This window comes from Oncorhynchus clarkii, chromosome 24, assembly GCF_045791955.1.
Source record: "Oncorhynchus clarkii lewisi isolate Uvic-CL-2024 chromosome 24, UVic_Ocla_1.0, whole genome shotgun sequence".
In the NCBI taxonomy this organism is placed as follows: domain Eukaryota; kingdom Metazoa; phylum Chordata; class Actinopteri; order Salmoniformes; family Salmonidae; genus Oncorhynchus; species Oncorhynchus clarkii.
Genome location: NC_092170.1, coordinates 19,043,193 through 19,063,685, shown reverse-complemented (window position 1 = coordinate 19,063,685; position 20,493 = coordinate 19,043,193). Strand labels below are relative to the sequence as shown.

The 20,493-nt window shown below is 44.7% G+C and overlaps 1 protein-coding gene across 1 annotated transcript; it reads right to left on the bottom strand.

Annotated features, from left to right (window-relative positions):
- Positions 1-995: 995 nt before the first annotated feature.
- On the bottom strand, positions 996-13,968 carry LOC139382766 (adenine phosphoribosyltransferase). Its single transcript, XM_071126903.1, has 5 exons — positions 13,846-13,968; positions 3,060-3,153; positions 2,453-2,599; positions 1,742-1,837; positions 996-1,570 (listed from the first exon to the last, which is right to left on the bottom strand). Exons 1-5 carry the CDS (start codon positions 13,966-13,968, stop codon positions 1,233-1,235), a joined length of 798 nt encoding a protein of 265 aa, XP_070983004.1. The 3' UTR covers positions 996-1,232.
- Positions 13,969-20,493: the final 6,525 nt, after the last annotated feature.

Sequence of the window (20,493 nt, the reverse complement as noted above, 5' to 3'; positions counted from 1 at the left end):
CGCGCAGAATGAGCAGTATGGCTGATGGCATTGTCATGCTGACAACAAGCTCAGTCCGATGATGCTGTGACACACTGCCCCAGACCATGACGAACCCTCCACCTCCAAATCGATCCCGCTCCAGAGTACAGGCCTCGGTGTAACGCTCATTCCTTCGACGATAAATGTGAATCCGACCATCAGTGAAGAGCACTTTTTGCCAGTCCTGTCTGGTCCAGCGATGGTGGGTTCGTGCCTATAGGTGACGTTGTTGCCGCTGATGTCTGGTGAGGACCTGCCTTACAACAGGCCTACAAGCCCTCAGTCTTAGCGACCGTTCCACAGGTGCATGTTCATTAATTGTTTACGGTTCATTGAACATGGGAAACAGTGTTTAAACCATTTACAATGAAGATCTGTGAAGTTATTTGGATTTTTACGAAAGACATGCTCCTGAAAAGGGACGTTTTTTTGTTGTTGCTGAGTGTACTTGATGGAAGCACCTTTGGCAGCTATTACAGATGTAAATCATTTTTAATAAGATTCTACCAACCTTACACAACTATTAGGGTAACATACTGTATATCCATTGTTTTTGTCACAATTGCTCAAGCTCAGTAAATTTGGTTGGGAATCATTGATGGACAGCAATATTCAAACATTGTCTTGTTTTTCTTTAAACAGATTTAAGTCAGGACTGAGACTGGACTATTTAGAAACAGTCAACACCTCCTGGAAGGCCATTCTGTACATATTTGGCATTACATTTTGGGTAATTTTTTTAATCCCAGGGTTAGGTTTTCAGAAGACTGAGGTAATGTAATGGGCTATGCTTACATTACATTTTTTTTTAAATCCTAACAAACTATCACGCCCTGACCTTAGAGATCCTTTTTATGTCTCTATTTTGGTTTGGTCAGGGCGTGAGTTGGGGTGGGAATTCTATGTCTAATTCTATATCTTTTTCTATGTGTTTCTATTTATGTGTGTTTGGCCGGGTGTGGTTCTCAATCAGAGGCAGCTGTCTACCGTTGTCTCTAATTGAGAACCATAGTTAGGTAGCTTTTTCCCACTGGGTTTTTGTGGGTAGTTGCTTTCTGTTTTTGTGTGTCTGCACCAGACAGAACTGTTTCGGTTGTTCTCTTTGTTGTTTTGCTATTCAGTGTTCAGTTCAACTAATAAAAGATGAACAGGTGCCACGCTGCACCTTGGTCCTCACCTTCTTCCACCAATGGCCGTTACAGAACTACCCATTACCAAAGGACCAAGCAGCGTGGAAAAGAGGACTGGACATGGGAGGACATTCTAGACGGCAAGGGATCATACACATGGGAGGAGATCCAGGCTGGAAGGGACCGCCTCCCATGGGAACAGCCAGGAGAGCGGAGGCAGCAGGAAAAGGGAACCAGCGATACGAGGGAACACGGCTGGCAAGGAAGCCCGAGAGGCAGCCGCCCCCCCAAAAAATTGGGGGGCACACGGGAAGTGTGGCAGAGTCGGGTTGGAGACCTGAGCCAACTCCCCGTGCTTACCGTGGCGATCATGGGACTGGTCACTCCCTCGCTGTTCTCAATGGCCACAGCAGCAACACCTGCAAATATACATTACTTTTACTTGATAATAATTAAGGTAGAAGAAAACTTTAAAGTATACCGTTGTGATTAAAGTATATATTTTTTGCACTTCTCAGTGATACAAGTTAAATCAAGTCTAGCCTACCTACAATGAGACACATTGTCTGGCACTGTGATTACACACTGACCTACAACAGTTGCTCCCTGCCGCTCCACCAGTTTGATAGCAGCCTTCATGGTTCCTCCGGTCTCTATCCACTGGTCCACTATCAGCACCTGGAGCCCTGAAGCACAGAGACAGACCAACTAGTGGTTGTGTCCCAAATGGCACCCTATTCCCTACATAGTGCATTACTAGCTCTATGGGCACTGGTCAAAATAAGGGAATAGGGTGCCATTTGGGATCTACATCGCATTTCTATTCAAACTCCTAACTCACAGTATGCACACTGGCAGTCCTACTGAGATACAGTACAAAACACATTCAGAGAATCACCTTGAAGGGCAAATGTTTCCTTAAATATTTGCTATACAGAGTAGGGCCCTTGGTTCCTGCACCAACACTAGAGGGCATTATGTCACAGGAAATAAGAGCGGTTATGTCTGGAGGCAATGAGGCCATGGTTGCATTCATTGAAATAAATACAAAGTCGGAGCCAAAACAGGCCATACTGCCTCTTTGCTTGTGGGTTCATTGAGCTTGTCTATCACACTGTATGTTGTCCATTGCTACATTCATGTTAATGAGTATGTCTCTTTATCCTTCACCTCAAGATTCTACAAACAAGGCAGGACTCTTGAAACCTTAGACGAGTGGTGTCCGTTCATTGGCCATAGACTCAAAATTGTGACTTATTCACCAAGGAAAGCTATCCTGTCAGACTGTGATGGTGACTCACCTGGCCTTAACACATCCAGGCGAACCTCCACCATCTTCTCTCTGTCTGAGTAGTCACTGTACTCTTGGCTCTGGGTTTGTATGCGCAGGTGTCCTGCTTTGCAGATAGCCAGAAAGCCCTTTCCAAGGGTGGTGGCCACAGCCGATCCTGAAAACCACCAAGATAAATATGACATCTTAGAAACAGCACAGATACACTGTTATTGTATTGATGAGATTGTGAGTTCATTTCAGCAATCAATTTTCTCTCAGAAGAAATTGAAGTGATTGAAGTGACAGCAGCATTCCATATAGATCAATCCATACAGATCCATTTCACACATACTGTGATTTAGCAAGGCTTTTATTTTGAATTGCATGGTGTGATATCGTACTCTTAAAGTGTGTCCTTGGTGACGCAATTCTCCAAGCAGGACCTATGTGTACTACCCCTAAAGTAAGTATCATTGCCAAGGGGGTTAGGTTTCCTGCCCTTTCAACGGAGCTTGCTGGATATGAAATAACATTTGTATCAAGTAAATAGCATGGAGCCACACTTCAGCAACAACACATGAGCAGATTGGTTGAGATTGTGTGTTTTCCTAAAACATTATTGACTGGTTGTTTACTGAGGATGAATCCCATTGCATCTATACCCACTACCAGGTCAATGGCCTCCTTCTGGAATGGATAGAGAAGGTCCTTCACACAATCTGACAGGGCCTGGATTAGAGACAAAATAAACCAGAATGAACCAGATTGACCACCCGGACTGCTATGGGTTTCCTTACAGTATCTTTACGTATATGCACTGGACAAAATACACATTTTACATACTGCAGGGGAAATTTGTTATAGCTATAGGTTGTTCACCCCCCTTGGATTTCTTCGTATTGTGTTTCCTTTACAAAGTGGGATTGAAATAGATTTAATTGTAATTTTTCTCATTGATCTACACAACATACTCCATAATGTCAAATTGAAAAGAGAATTCTACACATTTTTACTAATTAATAATAAAATAAAATAATTAAAATACACTCACCGGTCAGTTTATTAGGTACACCATCCCGTTCACGAAAATCACAAAAATGGATCGCTCCTACCGACAGTCAGCCACGTGGCCATGGCTTGTTATATAAAGTAGGCAGACAGGCATTGAGGCATTCAGTTACTTTTCGATTGAACATTAGAATGGTCAAAACGAGTGACCTAAACGACTTCGAGGGTGGTATGATTGCCAGAAATGTCCTCCTCCCTCCTTGGCTTTTCACGTACGACAGTGTCTAGAGTTTACCAAGAATGTGCGACAAACAAAAAAACTCCAGTCAAAGGCAGTCCTGTGGGTGAAAACAGATAGTTGATGAGAGAGGTCGAAGGAGAATGGCAAGTTAAAAGGTTGGCCGCAAACAGACAAGTAACGGCGCAGTACAACAGTGGCGTGCTGAATGGCATCTCAAAAAGCACAACTTGTCGATCCTTGTCCCGGATGGGCTAATGCAGCAGACGACCACTCCTATCAGCTAAAAACAAGAAGAAGTGGCTCCAGTGGGTACACGATCACCAACACTGGACAATTTGAGGAGTGGAAAAACATTACCTGGTCTGACGAATCACGGTTCCTGTTGCACCATGCTGACGACAGAGTCAGCACTTAGCATAAGCAGCATGAATCCATGGACCTGTCCTGCCTGGTACAAGCTGGTGGCGGTGGTGTAATGGTGTGGGGAATGTTTCCCTGGTACACGTTACATCCCTTGATACCAATTGAGCAGCAAACGTTTCCGACACCTTGTGGCATCCACGCCCTGAAGAATTTAGGCTATTCTGGAGGCAAGGGGGGGGTTGGCAGACCCGGTACTGTATGATACTATATGATACTTCCGGCGCCGACAGAGATGGCCGCCTCGCTTCGCGTTCCTAGGAAACTATGCAGTATTTTTTTTTTTACGTGTTATTTCTTACATTGTTACCCCAGGTAATCTTAGGTTCCTTACATACAGCCGGGAGGAACTACTGAATATAAGAGCAACGTCAACTCACCATCATTACGACCAGAAATATGACTTTCCCGAAGCGGATCCTGTGTTCTGCCTTCCACCCAGGACAATGGATCGGATCCCAGCCGGCGACCCAAAACAACGACGTCGTAAAAGGGGCAAACGAAGCGGCCTTCTGTTCAGGCTCTGGAGACGGGCACTTCGCGCACCACTCCCTAGCATACTACTCGCCAACGTCCAGTCTCTTGACAACAAGGTTGATGAAATCCGAGCAAGGGTTGCCTTCCAGAGAGACATCAGAGACTGTAACGTTCTTTGCTTCACAGAAACATAGCTCACTCGAGAGACTCTATCGGAGTCGGTGCAGCCAGCTGGTTTCTTTACGCATCGCGCTGACAGAAACAAGCATCTATCTGGTAAGAAGAGGGGCGGAGGGGTATGCCTTATGATTAACGAGACGTGGTGTGATCATAAAAAACATACAGGAACTCAAGTCCTTCTGTTCACCTGACTTAGAATTCCTCACAATCAAATGTCGACCGCATTATCTACCAAGGGAATTCTCTTCGATTATAATCACAGCCGTATATATTCCCCCCCAAGCAGACACATCGATGGCCCTGAACAAACTTTATTTGACTCTATGTAAACTGGAAACCACATATCCTAAGGCTGCATTCATTGTAGCTGGGGATTTTAACAAGGCTAATCTGAAAACAAGACTCCCTAAATTCTATCAGCATATCGATTGCGCAACCAGGGCTGGTAAAACCCTGAATCATTGTTATTCTAACTTCCGCAACGCATATAAGGTCCTCCCCCGCCCTCCTTTTGGAAAAGCTGACCACGACTCCATTTGGTTGCTTCCAGCCTACAGACAGAGACTAAAACAAGAAGCTCCAAACTTGTCATCAAGCTCGAGGCCCTGGGTCTCGACCCCGCCCTGTACAACTGGGTACTGGACTTCCTGATGGGCCGCCCCCAGGTGGTGAGGGTAGGTAACAACATCTCCACCCCGCTGATCCTCAACACTGGGGCCCCACAAGGGTGCTTTCTGAGCCCTCTCCTGTACTCCCTGTTCACCCACGACCGCGTGGCTTGTCACCAAAAGCACTCACAAACTTCTACAGATGCACAATCGAGAGCGTCCTGTCGGGCTGTATCACCGCCTGGTATGGCAACTGCTCCGCCCACAACCGTAAGGCTCTCCAGAGGGTAGTGAGGTCTGCACAACGCATCACTGAGGGCAAACTACCTGCCCTCCAGGACACCTACACCACCCGATGTCACAGGAAGGCCATAAAGATCATCAAGGACAACAACCACCCGAGCCAATGCCTGTTCACCACGCTATCATGCAGAAGGCGAGGTCAGTACAGGTGCATCAAAGCAGGGACCTAGAGACTGAAAAACAGCTTCTATCTCAAGGCCATCAGACTGTTAAACAGACACCACTAACATTGAGTGGCTGCTGCCAACATACTGACTCAACTCCAGCCACTTTAATAATGGAAATGGATGGAAATTGATGTAAAAAATGTATCACTAGCCACTTTAAACAATGCCACATAATATAATGTTTACATACCCTACATTACTCATCTCATATGTATATGCATATATTGTACTACTGCATCTTTATGTAATACATGTATCACTAGCCACTTTAAACTATGCCACTTTGTTTACATACCCTACATTACTCATCTCATATGAAAATACTGTACTCGATACCATCTACTGCATCTTGCCTATGCCGTTCTGTACCATCACTCATTCATATATCTTTATGTACATATTCTTTATCCCTTTACACTTGTGTGTATAAGGTAGTAGTTGTGGAATTGTTAGGTTAGATTACTCATTGGTTAGTACTGCATTGTCGGAACTAGAAGCACAAGCATTTCGCTACACTCGCATTAACATCTGCTAACCATGTGTATGTGACAAATAAAATTAGATTTGATTTGATACTATATGGGTGTCCCTAATAAACTGGCTGATGAGTGTATGGTTGTTGCATAAGTATTCACCCCTTTGTTTAGGCAAGTCTAAATTAGTTCAGGAGTAACATTTGGCTTGACAAATCACATAATAAGTTACAGGGACTCACTCTGTGTGAAATAATATATACATATATATAACAAAACATTTTTTTTTTAAACGTTTACCCCTTTTGCTCCTCAATTTTATGATATCCAATTGGTTGTTACCATTTTGTCCCATCGCTGCAACACCACTATGGACTCCAGAGAGGCGAAGGTCGAGGGCCATGTGTCCTCTGAAACATGACCCTACAGTACCAAGCCACACTGCCTCTTGACACAATGCTTGCTTAACCCAGACGCCAGCCGGACCAATGTCTCAGAGGAAACACCTTCTAACTGGTGACCGAAATCAGCTTGCAGGCTCCTGGCCCGCCACAAGGAGTCGCTAGAGTGGGATGGGACAAGGAAAATCTCAGCCGGCCAAACCCCCGCCTAACCCGGATGATGCTGGGCCAATTATGCGCCGCCTCATGGGTCTCCCGGTCATGGTCGGCTATGACACAGCCTGGGATCAAACCCGGGTCTGTAGTGATGCCTCAAGCACGGTGCCTTAGACCGCTGCGCTACTCGGGATGTGAAATAATATGGGTTGACATGATTTATGAATGGCTACCCCTTCCTATGCCCCCCATACATTTAATGTGTAAGGTTCCTCAGTGAAGTATTGCATTTCAAGCACAGATTCAACTACAAAGACCAGGGGGGCTTTTCTAAAGCCTCATAGAGAAGGGCAGTGCTTGGTGGAGGGTTAACAATAACAAATCATACATTGAATATATCTTTAAGCGTGGTCAAGTTAATAATTATGCTGTTGATTTATGTATTAAACCACCCAGACATCAAAAAGACAGTCGTCATTCTGAACTAAGCTGCAGGACAGGAAAGAAAAATGCTCAGGGATGTCACTATGAGGTCAGTGGTCATTTTAAAACAGTTATAGAGTTCAATGGCTGTGATGGAAGAAAACTGAGGATAGATCAACAACAACATTGTAGTGACTCCACAATAATGACCTAAATTACAGAGTTAAAAATAAGAATACAATTCTACAGAATAAAAATATTCAACAATCCTGTGCATATACAACAAGGCACTAAAGTAATACTTAAAAAAACACAGAAAAGGAATACACTTTTTGGCCTAAATGCAAAGCCTTATGTTTGTGGCAAACGCAACACATGACTGAGTAACTGCCTCCTTATGTTAAAGCATGGCAGGGGCTGCATCATGGTATGGGTATGCTTGAAATCAGCAAGGACTGGCTAGTTGTTCAGGGTAAAAAGAAACAGGATGGAGCTAAGCACAGGCAAAATCCTAGAGGAAAACCTGCTTCACTCTGCTTTATACCAGACTCTGGGAGAGGAATTTACCTTCCAGCAGGACAATATTATTACACAAGGCCAAATCAACAATGGAGTTGCTTACCAAGAAGACAGTGTTTCTGAGTGTCCAAGTTACAGTTGTGATTTAAATCTAATTGAAAATCTATGGCAGGATTTGACAATTGCTGTCTAGCCATGATCCGCAACACCTTGACAGAGCTAGAATTTTAAAAATAATAATGAGTTGCACAATGCAGGTGTGCAAAGAAGACTTGCATCTGTAATCACTACCAACGGGGTTTCTAACTGTCAGGACCCGGTTACGAACCCGGGTCTCCGGAGTGAGAAACAGTCACTTAACCTACTGAGCCACGAATAGTCGGCAGAACCCAGAAGATGAGGCAGACACAGCAGTACTTGAGACGGTGTATTTAATGAAGTAAAAAGTCCTTCAGGAAAACATGTAACTTCACAACCTCAAAAGGAATTCCACAAGAACAAAGGTAATCCTCCAAGACAAAAAGGTAAATCCACAAGGTGGTAGGAATAGCATAAAAAGCCTCAAAAGATACTCAAAAATAAATAAACAAGAACAAAAACAGAATTCCACAAGAGAGTCCACCGGGATCAACAAGAGTTCACAGAATACTAGGGCTGGGTGCTAACATACAAACACAGAGCAAAGAACTGAGGAAAACTAAGGGTTTAAATACAATCAGGGGAAACGAGGCACATGTGCAAATAATAATGGGGATCAAGGGAAAACAAAAGGTCAAAAAGCACAATGGGGGCATCTAGTGACCAAAAACCGGAACAACCCTGGCCAAATCCTGACAGAATCCCCCCCCTAGGAACGGCTCCTGACGTTCCTACCAGCTCTCTCGGGGTGGAGGGCCCTGAACCGACGAATGAGGTCAGGGTCCAGTATGTCTTTGGCAGGAACCCAGGAGCGCTCCTCGGGACCGTAGCCTTCCCAGTCCACCAGATACTGCCAGGACCGCTGCACCCGGCGGGAATCCAGTATCCGATGGACGGTATAAGCCGGCTGGCCTCCAATGACACGAGGCGGAGGGGGAGGTCTGTCTGCCGGGACAAGGGGAGAAAAAACAACAGGTTTTAATAAGGAAATGTGAAACGTGGGATTAATCTTAAGGGATCTGGGTAAGTGTAGGCGATAAGAAACTGGGTTAACTCTCCTGGCAACCTTAAAGGGACTCTCTCTCTTGTGGAGAGCCAGACTCTCTGGCCGGGGCGCAGGGTAGGTCCGGGACGGCGACGTCTGTTGGCTTGTTGTTGGTACCTCAGTGAGGAACGCATAAGATTAAGACGGGTCTTCCTCCACATAAGCCGACAGCGTCTGACGAACTTCAAGGCTGAAGGCACTCTGACTTCTGCCTCCTGGTCCGGGAACAATGGAGGGGCATAGCCAAACTGACACTCGTGCGGGGACATACCAGTGGAGGAGGAGCGCAAGGTGTTGTGCGCGTATTCGGCCCAAACAATGAAGGACGACCATGTGGACGGGTTGTTACGAGTCATATATCGGAGGGTGGTTTCCAGCTCTTGATTCATCCTCTCTGTTTGACCGTTGGACTCCGGATGGTACCCTGAAGATAGACTGGCAGAAGCCCCGATGAGTTGGCAGAAGGCCTTCCAAAACCTTGAGGCGAACTGGGGACCTCTGTCAGAAACCATATCTTGAGAAATGCCGAAGACTCGGAACACATGATTAATTACCAACTCAGCAGTTTCCTTGGCAGAAGGTAACTTAGTCAGAGGGACGAACCTGGCCGCCTTAGAAAACCTGTCGATTATGACTAGGATAGTAGTATTGCCATGGGATGGAGGAAGGCCAGTAATAAAGTCCAACGAGATATGGGACCAGGGTCTGTGGGGAACAAAAAAAAAAGGGTGAAGGAGTCCTTGAGGGCGGAGGTGAGAAGATTTGCCCTGGCAGCACACAGGGCAGGCATTGACGAAAGTGGCAACGTCTTCTCTTATGGTAGGCCACCAGAACTTACGCTGGATGAACTCCAAGGTGCGACCTACGCCCGGGTGACAGGTGAGGCGAGAGGAGTGCCCCCACAGAAGGACCTGAGTCCTCACTGCCTTGGGGACAAACAACCGATTGGCAGGGCCTCCTTTCGGGTCCGGTTCGATAGCTTGAGCTCGTCTCACGGTATCCTCAACTTGCCACGAGATCGGAGCCACGATCTTAGCAGCAGGAAGGACAGGCATGTCCGTGTCATCTCGAATGGCAGGAGCGTAGACTCGGGACAGGGCATCCGGTTTGAGATTCTTCGACCCGGGCCGATAGGTGAGGATAAACTGGAATCGATTGAAGAAAAGAGACCATCTAGCTTGTCTAGAGTTCAACCGCTTCGCCTGCTGGATATACTCCAGATTTTTGTGGTCCGTAAGCACTTGAAACGGGTGAGAAGCCCCCTCGAGCCAGTGTCTCCATTCCTTCAATGCCATCTTAACCGCTAGGAGTTCACGATCCCCCACATCGTAGTTCCTCTCAGCCGGGGTAAGCCGGTGTGAGAAGAAAGCGCACGGATGAAGCTTCTTGTCTTCACCCCTCTGAGACAGGACAGCTCCAACACCAACCTCTGAGGCGTCTACCTCCACCACAAACGGTTCATCCGTAGTCGGTAGTATCAGGATGGGAGCAGAGAGGACGCGCTGCTTGAGTCCTTGGAAGGCCGTCTCAGCTTCTCTTCCCCACAAAAACCTTGCATTGCCACCCTTGGTTAAAGCTGAGAGAGGGGCTGCCACCAAGCTGAAGTTCTTGATGAACTTGCGGTAAAAGTTTGTGAAGCCCAGGAAACGCTGAACTTCCTTAACGGATTTGGGGGTGGGCCAATCCGCTACCGCCCCTACCTTCCTGGGGTCCATTTGGACTCGACCGGGTTCCACTACAAATCCCAGGAATTGTACTCGGGATGAATGGAATTCACATTTTTCCGGCTTAACGTACAGATGGCTGTCTAGGAGGCGTTTGAGTACTTGTCTGACATGCTTTGTGTGTTCTTGAAGAGAGCTCGAAAAGATGAGGATGTCATCCAAGTAAACGAACACAAATATGTTAAGCATATCCCTGAGCACATCGTTTATGAGCGCTTGGAACACCGCTGGGGCGTTGGTCAGGCCGAAGGGCATCACCAAGTATTCATAGTGACCAGTAGGCGTGTTGAAAGCGGTCTTCCACTCGTCACCAGGTCTGATCCGCACAAGATGGTATGCGTTCCGCAGGTCAAGCTTAGTGAAAACAACTGCTTCCTGGAGCAGCTCGAAGGCTGTGGCCATAAGGGGTAGCGGGTAACGGTTACGGACGGTTATGGCATTGAGTCCCCAGTAGTCGATTCAAGGACGTAATCCACCGTCTTTCTTGGCCACAAAGAAAAACCCTGCTCCCGCCGGGGAGGTGGATGGACGCATGAGGCCTGCTTCCAGAGCGTCCTTGATGTAGGTATCTATAGCAGCTCGTTCGGGTGGAGATAGGGAAAAGATCCGACCCCTGGGGGGGCAAGTGCCCGGAAACAGTTCGATGGGGCAATCATAAGGTCTATGGGGTGGTAGCATGGTGGCCCTCTGTTTGCTAAATACCAGTTTGAGGTCATGGTAACACTCGGGAACTCGGGTCAGGTCGATGGATTCTAAAGACTCGGGAGTAGAACTCGGGGAATTCGAGAAAATACAAGTAGCTTGGCACGTAGGACCCCACTGCTTGATAGTGCCCACAGACCAGTCGATGTGAGGGTTATGGCTGTGAAGCCAGGGGTATCCAAGGACGAGAGGGAACTCAGAACAGGAGATCAAATGAAAGTTTGTCAATTCCTGGTGTTGTGAAACTGAAAGTCGCAAGGAGGTAGTGACATGAGTGACAAGTCCAGATCCCAAAGGGCTTCCATCCAATGTAGTAACCCTCATGGGGTCACTTAGAGGTTCAGAGGGAACGCCATTCTCCTTCGCCCAGACACCATCCATGAAGCTACCTGCGGCTCCAGAGTCTACCAAGGCTTGAAGGTGAAGCTTGTGGTTGTCCCAGGAAAGGGTGACTGGAATGAGCAGACGGGAGTTGGACGGATGGGAGGAGGTTATGTTTCCCGTTACAGTTCCCCCCGGTCTGTACGGGACAGAGCGTTTCCCTGGAGCCCGGGACACGTGGAACAGAAATGGCCCGGTTTGCCGCAATATAGACAGCGTCGCTCCCTCATCCGGCGGTCTCTCTCAGCCTGGGAGATACGTCCAATCTGCATGGGTTCCGGTGGAAACAGCGAGGATAAAGGTGGGGACTCGGAGCTGGGACTGATAGGAGCTAGAGGTCTACGGTTGAGTTCTCTCTCTCTCAGACGCTGGTCAATGCGTGAGGCCAACTTGATCAGGGACTCGAGATTGTCCGGTGGTTCCCGAGTGGCCAGTTCATCTTGGATAGTGTCGGAAAGGCCTTTCAGAAAGCACACCGTGAGCCCATTGTTGTTCCAGCCACTCGCTGCTGCTACCGTGCGGAACTGGATGGCATAGTCCGTCACGCTGCGCCGACCTTGGTGGAGAGTCAGGAGCTGTTTGGCTGAGTCAGGACCACTGCTTGGGCCTTGAAACACTCGTTTGAATTCCTCAGCAAAGGCAGAGTAGCTGGCACAGCAGGAATTATGGGCATCCCACACAGCAGTAGCCCAGGCCAGGGCTTTTTCCGACAGCAGGGTGATGATATATGCGATCTTAGACCGGTCGGTGGGGAACGACGAGGGTTGCAGCTCGAAGGAGAGAGAACATTGGGTGAGAAACCCTTTACAAGCACTTGGATCACCTGAGAACCGTTGGGGAGGTGGAAGACGAGGTTCAGCCAGGGGGTTAACTGCCATGGGTACGTGAATCTGAGGTACTGGGACAGGAACTGTTGCCGGGGTAAGTCGATCAGATATCTGCTTTATGGAAGTCAGCATCTCCGACAGAAGATGAGAATGTCTAGCCATTAAGGCCTCTTGCTGAACCAGGGCGGCTTCGTGGCGTTGGACAGTCTCCTGGTGGTGGGACAGCATGGCAACAAGGTCCTGGGAACTGGCTGCCTCTGGGTTCATCTTTGGCTCTGTGTTTCTGTCAGGACCCGGTTACGAACCCGGGTCTCCGGAGTGAGAAACAGTCACTTAACCTACTGAGCCACGAATAGTCGGCAGAACCCAGAAGATGAGGCAGACACAGCAGTACTTGAGACGGTGTATTTAATGAAGTAAAAAGTCCTTCAGGAAAACATGTAACTTCACAACCTCAAAAGGAATTCCACAAGAACAAAGGTAATCCTCCAAGACAAAAAGGTAAATCCACAAGGTGGTAGGAATAGCATAAAAAGCCTCAAAAGATACTCAAAAATAAATAAAGAACAAAAACAGAATTCCACAAGAGAGTCCACCGGGATCAACAAGAGTTCACAGAATACTAGGGCTGGGTGCTAACATACAAACACAGAGCAAAGAACTGAGGAAAACTAAGGGTTTAAATACAATCAGGGGAAACGAGGCACAGGTGCAAATAATAATGGGGATCAAGGGAAAACAAAAGGTCAAAAAGCACAATGGGGGCATCTAGTGACCAAAAACCGGAACAACCCTGGCCAAATCCTGACACTAACATGTATTGACTCAGGGGGGGTTAATACTTATCTAATCAAGGTATACAGTATTAGTGTTATATTTTTCATTAATCTTTATAAAATGTTCAAATATTTCTTCCACTTTGATATGACAGAATGTTTTGGCTAGATCGTTGACAAAAAATGGACAAATCCATCTTAAATCCCACTTTGTAACACAATGAAATGTAAAGAAATCCAAGGAGGGTGAATACTTAGGATACCCACTGTATTGTTCAGTTACCACATCATCTTTTAATCCCTCTTGAAAGGCAAAAGTACTCTCCTGGGGAATACATCCCAAGAATTTGTTGACCCAGAAATGAGAAATACAACTGCTAAAAGCCACTCAACACTCACTCTCACCTTCTTTGGACAAATGGACCAGGAAATTAAAGGTATATCACTAGTACCTGGGAATTACAGTAGAGTCTTGATGGGTCCAACCAGGCAAAAGTTGGTCCTTTGGTGTTTGGTGCCATTAGGGAAAGGTACCAGCCTTTCCCCCTGTCTGTTGGAACAGCCAACGCGTCCATTTGTAGTAACAGTCCACACAGTTAAAGAGGCAGAGGAGCCTGGGCTGTGAATCTGTCTGCTGACCTGGCCACCCATATCAGGTTCCAGGGAGTGTGCCAATGTGTAGACCATGCCACAGAGTACATACTAACATGGAGGCCTTATAGAGCTCTACTCATTATCATTAGCGCTAGACCCTGATATTGTTAATGAAACCTGAATGAAAAGTCATAATCCAGTTTAAATCAATGTCAAGACACATTTTAGATTGCAGAATCAAAATTCACATGTAGTCTCCTTAGTTAAATGAAATACACAATTGGAGCAAAAGTTAACAAGATTGGTTAAAATGAAAATATAATCTTTATTGCAATAATATGGTGTATTCCGCTCAATTAGCACAGAAGATTACTCTAAAATATGGCTAAGATATTTGAAAGTTTGCTTTTTTGTAATGATAAAACAAAAAACAAAAATGATGCAATAGTTCTAATGCTATAATGTTGTTAAAAGTTAACAAATGTATCAAACAGCTTTAATTATTAATATTTAAATAGACTTACAACGCTGTCTTGTGGTGGATATGTGAAGATACTGTGCGTACAAATAACTTTGGTGAATCCCAAACATAGATAATGATAGAAGCCTTTAGTGGCCAAAAGGCAGTTTTGGCACGGGAAGCGCCATTGGCTTCCACCATACTTCCACCATTTTAATGTAATCAAAGTAGTCAACTGGGTGGGGATTCCTATGGGTTGTGGCTCTGCCCATGCTGTCACAGATGCTATAATAGCACAGATATAAAGATGAGTCCTATATCTATCTCTATGATCCCAAACCAGCCCCTCTCCCTTACCAACTCGCTTGGAGGGTCCTACGTTGTCATGTGTTGCTGTCAAAACTCAGAGGGTGACGCCTCGATCAGACCGACAACGTCATTGTGTTTTGGTACACCTGAAGTACAATTATTTCCAATGGCATGTTGTGTTTATCTTGCACACAGATTGTCTGTTATATTGACCAGATACTCATGTGTACGCTCTAACAATGGAAATACATTTCTTTAAAAATGGAAGGCATTCGAGAGTAGGCCAAATCAGGTGGGTCCATTCTAGCCAATGAGATGGCTGATATGCATGTGAACGACAGACACAACTCTGATATAAAGTGTTTTTTCTCAAAGTTGTCAGGATGTCACGCATCCTAATTATATCAGTACACTCGTAACAACCTAAGCATTAGGAAACGTATAATCGATTGAATAAGTCACACCAAGCAAATAAACCATTACATGTTTATTAACCAAATTCAACATTCTCATTGACCAACAAGGAAAACAACATTGAATCCCCTGACACTTATGATGACTTTGTGCAATTGCACCGTCCGCAATCGCAGGGCTCTCCAGAGGGTGATGCGGTCAGCCTAACGAATCACCGGGGGCACACTGCCTCCCCTCCAGGATATCTACAGCACCCGGTGTCAAAGGAATGCCAAGAAGATCATCAAGGACCTCAGCCACCCGAGCCACGGCCTGTTCATCACACTACAGCTACAACCCCGCAGCCCCTGCGATGCAGGGGGGTTGGGGGCCCCCCAGAGCCCATGCAGGGGTGTGTGGTACACCAGTGATAGTTCAGTGAATAGGCTGTGGCTCGGGTTCGCTGCATCTACGATAATATCTGCAAATATGTGTACATGACCAATAAACTTTGATTTGATTACAAAAACTCCTCCCTTGGTGAGCTTAAAAAAATGCCGCCTGCCGAATTTTGGTTCCTGTTATCGCTCTTGCTTCGCCTCTTCCTCTCTGCCTTTCAGAATTGAGTTGCAGAGGCAGTTGCAGTGCATTCTGTGTTCTGTGGACCATAAGGATCTGTCCAACGTATGCATCAAATTGTAAGCGTAGAGTTAACAGAAATAGTAGCAAAAGGTGAATGTTGAACTTCTGTTGCACACATATCCAATAACAATTTTGGATTACATAATGAAAAAAGTTTGAATTCAGAATTTATTTGGCAGCATTGATGCAATTATGCTGTTGGTCTGATCGAAGCGTGACTTCCAGAGACTGGCGAGGGAGATCAACAAGCCTTTACTATTCTGCTAGCGTCACTTTTCTATGGTAATGAGGAAACCTTCAAAATGAAAGCCAGCATTTCAAAACATCGCAGGGTGGATAACGCATTAAAAGCGATATTACATTATAATCAATTTAGATTTTTATTGTGCTTAATAGCAAATGCAAAAAGGAATTTATGGAGAATTTAAGGAATTTTAAGACCACTTGAGAAATACAATGTTCAGACTGGTATGTTGACAATATTGGACTTAATAGTGAAAAACATGTTTTAATTGTGCCCATTTAAAAGTGGGGTTGGGAGTACACAGTAGGGTCTCTAGAATCTTTATATTGTGTCATTTCATGGGGCACTGAATAATACGGAGTGTTGCTGGCCTTTTACTAGACCCATTCCATAGGACACAACGCAAATCACTGCATATAAAATATATATTGGCTTATAGTGAAAAAAACATGATTTGTGCCCATGTAAAAGTGGGATTGGATGTACTCAGTAGGGTCTGTATAATCTATATACAGTGCCTTGCGAAAGTATTCGGCCCCCTTGAACTTTGCGACCTTTTGCCACATTTCAGGCTTCAAACATAAAGATATAAAACTGTATTTTTTTGTGAAGAATCAACAACAAGTGGGACACAATCATGAAGTGGAACGACATTTATTGGATATTTCAAACTTTTTTAACAAATCAAAAACTGAAAAATTGGGTGTGCAAAATTATTCAGCCCCTTTACTTTCAGTGCAGCAAACTCTCTCCAGAAGTTCAGTGAGGATCTCTGAATGATCCAATGTTGACCTAAATGACTAATGATGATAAATACAATCCACCTGTGTGTAATCAAGTCTCCGTATAAATGCACCTGCACTGTGATAGTCTCAGAGGTCCGTTAAAAGCGCAGAGAGCATCATGAAGAACAAGGAACACACCAGGCAGGTCCGAGATACTGTTGTGAAGAAGTTTAAAGCCGGATTTGGACACAAAAAGATTTCCCAAGCTTTAAACATCCCAAGGAGCACTGTGCAAGCGATAATATTGAAATGGAAGGAGTATCAGACCACTGCAAATCTACCAAGACCTGGCCGTCCCTCTAAACTTTCAGCTCATACAAGGAGAAGACTGATCAGAGATGCAGCCAAGAGGCCCATGATCACTCTGGATGAACTGCAAAGATCTACAGCTGAGGTGGGAGACTCTGTCCATAGGACAACAATTAGTCGTATATTGCACAAATCTGGCCTTTATGGAAGAGTGGCAAGAAGAAAGCCATTTCTTAAAGATATCATAAAAAGTGTCGTTTAAAGTTTGCCACAAGCCACCTGGGAGACACACCAAACATGTGGAAGAAGGTGCTCTGGTCAGATGAAACCAAAATTGAACTTTTTGGCAACAATGCAAACCGTTATGTTTGGCGTAAAAGCAACACAGCTGAACACACCATCCCCACTGTCAAACATGGTGGTGGCAGCATCATGGTTTGGGCCTGCTTTTCTTCAGCAGGGACAGGGAAGATGGTTAAAATTGATGGGAAGATGGATGGAGCCAAATACAGGACCATTCTGGAAGAAAACCTGATGGAGTCTGCAAAAGACCTGAGACTGGGACGGAGATTTGTCTTCCAACAAGACAATGATCCAAAACATAAAGCAAAATCTACAATGGAATGGTTCAAAAATAAACATATCCAGGTGTTAGAATGGCCAAGTCAAAGTCCAGACCTGAATCCAATCGAGAATCTGTGGAAAGAACTGAAAACTGCTGTTCACAAATGCTCTCCATCCAACCTCACTGAGCTCGAGCTGTTTTGCAAGGAGGAATGGGAAAACATTTCAGTCTCTCGATGTGCAAAACTGATAGAGACATACCCCAAGCGACTTACAGCTGTAATCGCAGCAAAAGGTGGCGCTACAAAGTATTAACTTAAGGGGGCTGAATAATTTTGCACACCCAATTTTTCAGTTTTTGATTTGTTAAAAAAGTTTGAAATATCCAATAAATGTCGTTCCAGTTCATGATTGTGTCCCACTTGTTGTTGATTCTTCACAAAAAAATACAGTTTCATATCTTTATGTTTGAAGCCTGAAATGTGGCAAAAGGTCGCAAAGTTCAAGGGGGCCGAATACTTTCGCAAGGCACTGTATGGTGTTATTTCATGGGGCACTGAATAATAAGCCAGTACTAAAGAGAATTTGAGAATAAATAACTTCCAATTCAGAAATACCTGTCATTAAAGTATCTGCCAATGCATGGGGGTTGTTGTGGTGGATGTGACACTATACTATGAATTTTCTCATCAATGCCCCCATTTTAGGAAACAGTCAGATGGTAGTAATTGTGGTGTTTATGTGTGCTTGTTTTCTAAAGCAGTCAATGTGAATACGCTTTGTCACAATGGCATACAAGACTATGTTTTACATTAGTTATCAGACGGGAAATGTCTTTATTCATAGAAGTTAAGGTTTTAAGCTTTAAGAATATAACAGACTCATGTAATGAGTGTAATTTTAAACTGTACATAAAATACCTTTGCTGACCTTGATAGATAATCATCACAATATAACATGAAAATAATATTGTCTTTGTTATTGTTTTTGAAATATAGTTAATAGGCGTATGCCTGTACTCTACACAATAGCTTTGAACATACCAGTATTGGTGTAAACTTTCTAAAGAAATGCTGGTATAAATGATTGGTTGCAATGCTGTATAAAACAGTTATACTACACTAGAGTGAGATTTTTTTTTCGATTTTCCCAAAGTTTAGCATGTCTTTGGAGGGGAACCTTACAAGATATACATCTCAGTAACAGTTAAACATCTTAGGCTTGTGTGTGGCTGATCGGCCATAGAAATCCATTTAATGAAGCTCCTGACCAACAGTTACTGTGCTGACCTTGCTTCAAGAGGCAGCTAGGAACTCTGTAGTGAGTGTTGCAACCGAGGACAGATGATTTTTACGCACTACGCGCTTCAGCACTCGGGTGGTCCAGTTCTGTGAGCTTGTGTGGCCTACCACTTTGCGGCTGAGTCGTTGTTGCTCCTAGATGTTTCCACTTCACAATAACAGCACTTACAATTGACTAGGGCAGCTCTAGCAGGGCAGAAATGTGACAAACTGACTTGTTGGAAAGTTGGCATCCTATGACGGTGCCACATTAAAAGTCACTGAGCTCTTCAGTAAGGCCATTCTAATTCCAATGTTTGTCCATGGAGATTGCATGGCGGTGTGCTAGATTTTATACACCTGTCAGCAACAGATGTGGCTGAAATAGCCAAATCCACCAAATTGAAGGGGTGTATTTCTGTGTTTTTTATTTAGCTAGGCAAGTCAGTTAAGAACAAATTCTGATTTTCAATGACAGCCTAGGACCAGTGGGTTAACTGCCTTGTTCAGGGGCAGAACAACAGATTTTTATCTTGTCAACTCTGAGATTCGATCTTGCAACCTTTCAGTTATAAGTCCAACACTCTAACCACTACTAACCACTAACCACTATCCCTGCCGTTGGGATAGCATTTTGCTTTGGAGCCTGCAGCCTTGCTGGCTTGGTCAGAGGCTATCGAAGGGCCTAATTAGCCCATACACATGCAATAATTTTCACTCCCTCAGCTTTTGGACATTTGTGCAAATGGTGGGGGCATGTGAACAAGCAAATGGAGACCCGAAGTGCCTGAGGAAGGAGAATGGGGTAATTTGGGTCTCAGCCTAAATTCTCTTACTTATACTTTGGTTTAAGAATGTTTCATTTTCATTAACTCGAAAGTTATTAAGACTGCAAAACCACTTTTGGTGAGTGAACCAACCCTCTTTTGCGTTTTTTTATATAACAGCAACCCCTTTAACTTTATCACACACATCATAAATTGATTATGGATGGGGGAATGAGCAATCATATAAACTGTGGGGCAATAAGGTCAAACATATACTGACAGAAGTAACATTTCAAAGAAATGTATAAAAAAAATGCATTAACTGTCAAGCAACACTCATCTTCTCTCCGTTGTGTCAAGCAGGGTTGTATTAGTGATGTCTCTGAGCTTTGATGAGGAGGCGCATCTGACTCCTCCTTGACACATCATGTCTTCATCTGGATGCTCAGGAATAGTCTGGACTTTTGGTACCTGCAATACCATGTGTAAATATACTGTAGGTCAAAACCATTGGTAGAAACGTGAAAATATGGATTAATGAAAATTGTAATGCCATAGAGATTCTATTAATCTACTAGAGGGGCTTTGTCATACACCCTCAAAGTTCTAGAATGGAGTGAAACTGGCAGCCGTATTGGTCAGGGAGATATCCAAACCAGTCTAATTGGAATGAATGGCAGTGGAGGCATAATCAAGATTTTACTAATGCAGGGAGGAAACAAGTAAGGCGTGCGATATATCAGAAAGTATGTCATATAATTATTGACACCCTAAAATATTGTCATATAATTATAAATACAGTTCATACAGGTT